At 55.0% G+C, this 5,028-nt stretch overlaps 1 protein-coding gene across 1 annotated transcript in view; it reads right to left on the bottom strand.

The window, feature by feature from the left end:
* Nucleotides 1-500: 500 nt before the first annotated feature.
* The window catches only part of LAG3 (lymphocyte-activation gene 3), a 5,946-nt gene continuing 1,418 nt past the window's right edge, over nucleotides 501-5,028 (bottom strand). The window contains exons 4-9 of the mRNA XM_011983083.1: nucleotides 4,961-5,027; nucleotides 4,100-4,369; nucleotides 3,416-3,691; nucleotides 1,474-1,716; nucleotides 1,061-1,191; nucleotides 501-736 (exon numbers count right to left, since the gene is read on the bottom strand). Coding sequence (XP_011838473.1) covers nucleotides 566-736; nucleotides 1,061-1,191; nucleotides 1,474-1,716; nucleotides 3,416-3,691; nucleotides 4,100-4,369; nucleotides 4,961-5,027 — 1,158 coding nt within the window. The 3' untranslated portion in view covers nucleotides 501-565. The remainder of the gene's footprint in view (nucleotides 737-1,060; nucleotides 1,192-1,473; nucleotides 1,717-3,415; nucleotides 3,692-4,099; nucleotides 4,370-4,960; nucleotide 5,028) is intronic.

The raw sequence follows: 5,028 nt of genomic DNA, 5'->3' as shown, positions 1-5,028 counted from the left end.
TCCTCCGCGCGCGCGCGTGTGTGCGTGTGTGTGTGTGTGTGTGCGCGCGCGTGTGTGTGTGTGCATGCGTGTGTGCACGTGCGCGCGAGCATATGTGCGCATCTGCTGCAGCCGGAGGGCCAAGGACAAGTGCTGAAGTGCAGCTGAGAGTGGGGTGGGGTGGACCCAAAGGACAAAAATATCAAGGAAACCAGGGCAGCCAGCGCACTGTGGGTGGAAGGTGGGTGGAAGGACGGAGGAGAGAGCTGCGGAGGCAAGGGGCAAGGTCTTTTTGGGGGGAGCTTCAGGGAAATGATTACCCAGGAGAGAGAAAAAGAGAGTGAGCGCAAGAGAGAGAGAGACCAAGAAAGAAACGCGAAGCAGCCAGAAACAGAAAAGGGGAAGGTGAGGGAGGCTGGCTGGGGAAAGTAGGTTAGGAGGCTAGGGTGGGAGAAGGGAGCCCCCAGAGGCTGGGGAGAGACGGGAACCTTCACTTGGACAAGAAAGAGCCAGACTCAGGCTTGCTGCTGACAGGGAGTTTATTTGGACTGGGCTGCTGAGATCTGCTGGCTGCCTCAGCTCCAGGTCAGAGCTGCTCCGGCTCGGGCTCAGGCCCCGGCTCGGGCTCCGGCCCCAGCTCGCGCTCCAGCTCCGGCTCTGGTTCCAGCTCCGGTTCTTGCTCGAGCTCCTCTATCTTGCTCTGAGCCTGCGGAGGGTGAATCCCTTGCTCTAAGGCAGAAAATCTTCTTGGTCGCCACTGTAAGAAGAGATGGAGAGAGAGATGGAGGGTGGAAGGAGGAGAAGGATGAAGGGAAACGGATTAGGAAGGACACTGAGTCCATCTATTTTTTCTCAGCCACCCTGCCCTCCCCATCTGGTCCTGGCTTTCTCTCAACCCCCGTTCCAGCCTACCCAGGCACAAGCCGTCCCTGGAGTGAGAGGCTTATGAAGAAGGGGGGGCTCCGAGGGCAAGTTCAGGGTCCCCTTTGGTCACCTTCCTGAGGAAGGGGTGTCCTCAGCACTCTGAGGATGGAAGAGGAGGGGCTGTTGGGGGGGCGGGGTTGGCACGTCCCTGGCTCACCTGTCTTCTCCAAAGGTGAAAGCCAAAGGCTCCAGTCACCAAAAGGAGCAGAAAAAGGACACCAAGGATGAGAAACAGCGGGAGGTGGCCTGCTCGGAGGGCCCCTGGGGCTCTCCCAGAGCGTTGTGCACCTATGGAGAAAGTACAGGATGAGGTGTAGGGTCAGGGCTAGAAAGGACATTTTGTCACTCCCTCAGACTTTACAGATGCAAGGAGATCCAGAGAGTTTAAGGGACTTGTCCCACGTCTTTCAGCTGATTATTGGTGGAAACAGGTCAACCCTAGGCAAGAGCCAGAGATCAGGTCCCTGTCTGGAAAGAAAAGCGCTGGGATGGGGGTGGCAGGGGCTGTTCTGGAAGGGGATAAAGATTATTGCTGTGGCATTGGGGTCCTGGCATTTTGGGGCCTCGGACCTGGGCTAGACAGTTCTGTGAAGTATACTGCTGCTCCAAGAAGCCTCTCCCCCTGGTGCAGCTGGCATTGCCAAGGCTGGGAAAGGAGCTGGGCTTCCTGGGCCTCCAGCCATGGTCCTGAGAAACTCCTCTGGGATGGGGTGTTCAGGGGGCTCCACACAAAGCGTTCTTGTCCAGATGCTGGAGTCACCTCACAAAGCAGCTTCCCCAGGGAGCCAGGTGACCCAAAGGATTTGGGAGTCACTGAAAAGAGTAGAAGGAAGAGATCTTTTGGGTTTCTGACCCCCTTATGTGATACCACAGGTTGAACTCCAAGCCTCAATCACCATGCACTCACTTGGGTTCTGGCCAGGTGAGGTTGGGGAAGGACATCAGGGGTCATGGCCACATTCATCTTTTTCTTTCTATTTAATTTTTTGTTAAATTTTATACAGATGGGTTTTCACCATGTTGCCCAGGCTAGTCTGGAACTTCTGGACTCGAGTGTTCTTCCTGCCTCAGCCTCTCAAAGTGCTGGGATTACAGGCGTGAGCCACCACACCCTGCCAGCCACATTTATCTTGTTCAGACAACGCTCTAGTCAGCTCCTTCCCCTGCTCAAAACATTTCCAGGCTCCCTACTGCCTTCACACTCAAACTGGCCCTGGCAGACCACAGAAGAAATACTATTACAGATTCTTTTATTACTTTCTACTCAAAATGCTCAGAACCCTCAAAATCAGTCAGATGAGCTGACCCCCCGTCTACTTCACAATTTTGCAACTTCCATGACATGGCTCACATCAGTGTCTCCTGCCTTGTGGTGTCCCCTGAATGAACATCATCCCCCTTTCTGAATGTATAGAGAACAGGGAACTGGCCCATTCATCTAGAGACTGAGCATTCTCCAAGTTGTAAAGTGAGAGATGGGAGGGTGGGAGGAGACAAAGGGTCCTGAAGAGTGATTTGGTGATGCAGACACCTGAGTTTAGACCCAGAGTCTGGCACTTCCCAGGTGTTTTGAGAAAGTCTTCAGGGGTAACAGTATCTTTCTCATTGAGCTGTCTACATAAAACAGTTGACCTTCAAGAAGGCATTGGACAGAAAGAACTGGTGGGCTTTGATGACTGATGGGACGTAGGGAAGAGGCGGCCAGGTTTCGAGGTGGGTGGATACCAGTGGATTACTGACAGGCTGAGTCAGCAAGGGGATTGGTGGTAGAAAAAGATGGGATTCAGGGTGAGGCGGCTGAGAGGTGGTAGAATATCTAGTTAGAGGTATCCAGAAAGCAAGTGAAAACTCAGGATTGGCCTTCAGGAGATGTATTATCCATTAGCATGTTCATGTATTCATTCAATCTCTATACATTATTAAGCACCTGCCATGGGGTGCTGCTACTTAGTGACCGCAGGTGAGTGCTGCAGACATAGTAATCTGTCATGGCTGATAGTTATCAACCAGTCAACACATACTCTCTGAGTATTATTTTTTCTGTGTTTGTTTTATACCGTCTTGGAAAACCCTTACTCAGTAAATATCTGCTGACCAAGGGACGGATTTATTAACTCCTCCCAAATCTAGGCCACTTCCTGCAACTTTAACCCAAGCCCTGTCCGCAAAGTAGAAAAGGGTTCTAGAAATATTTTCTACCTCTTTTGAACCATTTGGAATTTTTGTCACCTTTCCTTCTAACTTCCCAGACCCTCCCGCCAATTGAGAGCAGGGGAGTCCCATAGAGAACAGTGGAACTTTTATCTTGTGACTCAAGAGGAGATTTTCAGTTTCGATTCTTTATTATGGGGGTGAGAAAAGTGGGGGCCGAGATGGGCAGGCTCAGGAACTTGTGCCCAGTGGCCTAGCATCACCCACTGGGTAGGTTTGCTCAGTCTTTGCCCCGCCAGCCCTTCCTCCCTGTTCTTTCTCCCCTGGGAGGGGAGCTACTCCTTTCCCATGTGAGGCTGACCTGTGATGATTGCCAATGTGACAGTGGCATTGAGCTGCTGTCCCTGTAGACGGATATGGCAGATGTAGGTCCCAGCCTGGGCCTGGCTTACATCCTCTAGTCGAAGGGTAAAGTTGCCATTGTCTCCAGCCACCAGGAGGTCAGGGCCTCCCCCAGGAGGAGCCCACTTGGCAGTAAGGAAAGACTGGGTCCCCACAGCAGGAGGCAGGCGGCAGGGCAGCTCCACCCTGGAACCTGCTCCAGCGTACACTGTCAAGGGAGTTGCGGGCTCCAGACCTGAAGAGAAAAGAAAATCCAAATTTAAAGCTGGGTGCTGCAGTGGGGAGGGAGTGCCGGGGCTGCAGGGAAGGCAGGCAGAAGAGTGCAGGAGATGCCCTGGCTCTTAAGAGTGCTAAGGAGCAGAATAACGTGATGAGCTGAGGATGCGCAGAAACCCAGCAAGTGGGCTTAGCCAGAAGGAGAGGGAAGGCTGGCAATGATGCTGGAAGGCTATGGGAGAAGCAAGAAGGGGCGATGGCAGCTGCAAGGCTGCCAGCAATATAAGGGGGTCGAACAGTGAGGCCCACAGCAGTGATGTAGGCCACTGGCTGCCGAGAACCTGGTTTGGGGACCCATAGTCAGGGGAGGTGACAAGGGGGGCAGGAAGGGGTTGTGGTAAAGTGTGAAGCAGAGTGGGGGAGTTACCCAGAACAGTGAGGTTATACATGATGGAGACATTGAAGCCATCTCTGTAGGTGAGGATGCAGCCCCAGAGCCCAGAGTCCATGGGGCCGACATGGGGCAGGAAGAGGAAGCTTTCCGCTAAGTGGTGATGGAGGGACTCCTGGACAGGGACACGGCCCTGGCCATGGCTCCGGAACCAATGCACAGAGGCTGGGCGGTCTGGGCGGCTGAAGGAGCAGTTCAAAATGACCCAGTCAGAGGTCCTGAGAGACCCTGGGGGGCTGGCAGTCACTGTGCAAGGATAAAGAAGACTTGATCAGCCCACTGGAAACAATTTCCCAACACAGCAGGACTGCCAAACTGGAAGCTCCTGGAAACAGGAACCTGGCTTTAGACTTGTCTTCTCTCCTGCATCACCCTCTCCCCATCTCAGCTCCCAGCACCTGGAGGTGCGTCAAGTGGATCCCCAAGAGTCCCCAGGGCTACTTTCCCCTGTCCCTTGCCTGGAATTTACTTGGCATCAGCCACCCTTGCCGTTCTCCTGGCCTGGATCCCTGCGAAGCCCACCCCCTGAGCCACAGATATCTGAAATGAATCACTCTAGCCCCGTGCTCTCCCCGCTCCGCCCGCCTCTGGGCACTCCCGCGTGGGTGGGAGAAGGGGAGCTCGGGGCTGACACAATCTCTCCACAGGGCCCCCCATACACGTGCTTCGGGGGGCCCCTTCCACTCCAGCAGGCCTCCCACCCCCTTCCTCTACTCTTCTGGGAGCTCTCGGACACGGCCTAGAGCGCAGCCTCTGCCCCAGCCCTTCCTGCCTCCCCGGCGGCAGGGAATGGGGACCCACCTCCCAGCCCCTCTCCGGTCGTCCCGCCCCACATACTCGAGGCTTGGCCCACGCGCAGACGAAGGCGGCAGGAGAGGGCGCGGTCCCTGAGGTGCACCGTGGCG

The sequence above is a fragment of the Mandrillus leucophaeus genome, unplaced genomic scaffold (assembly GCF_000951045.1).
Source record: "Mandrillus leucophaeus isolate KB7577 unplaced genomic scaffold, Mleu.le_1.0 Scaffold245, whole genome shotgun sequence".
In the NCBI taxonomy this organism is placed as follows: domain Eukaryota; kingdom Metazoa; phylum Chordata; class Mammalia; order Primates; family Cercopithecidae; genus Mandrillus; species Mandrillus leucophaeus.
This window is presented reverse-complemented; position numbering and strand designations above follow the sequence as displayed.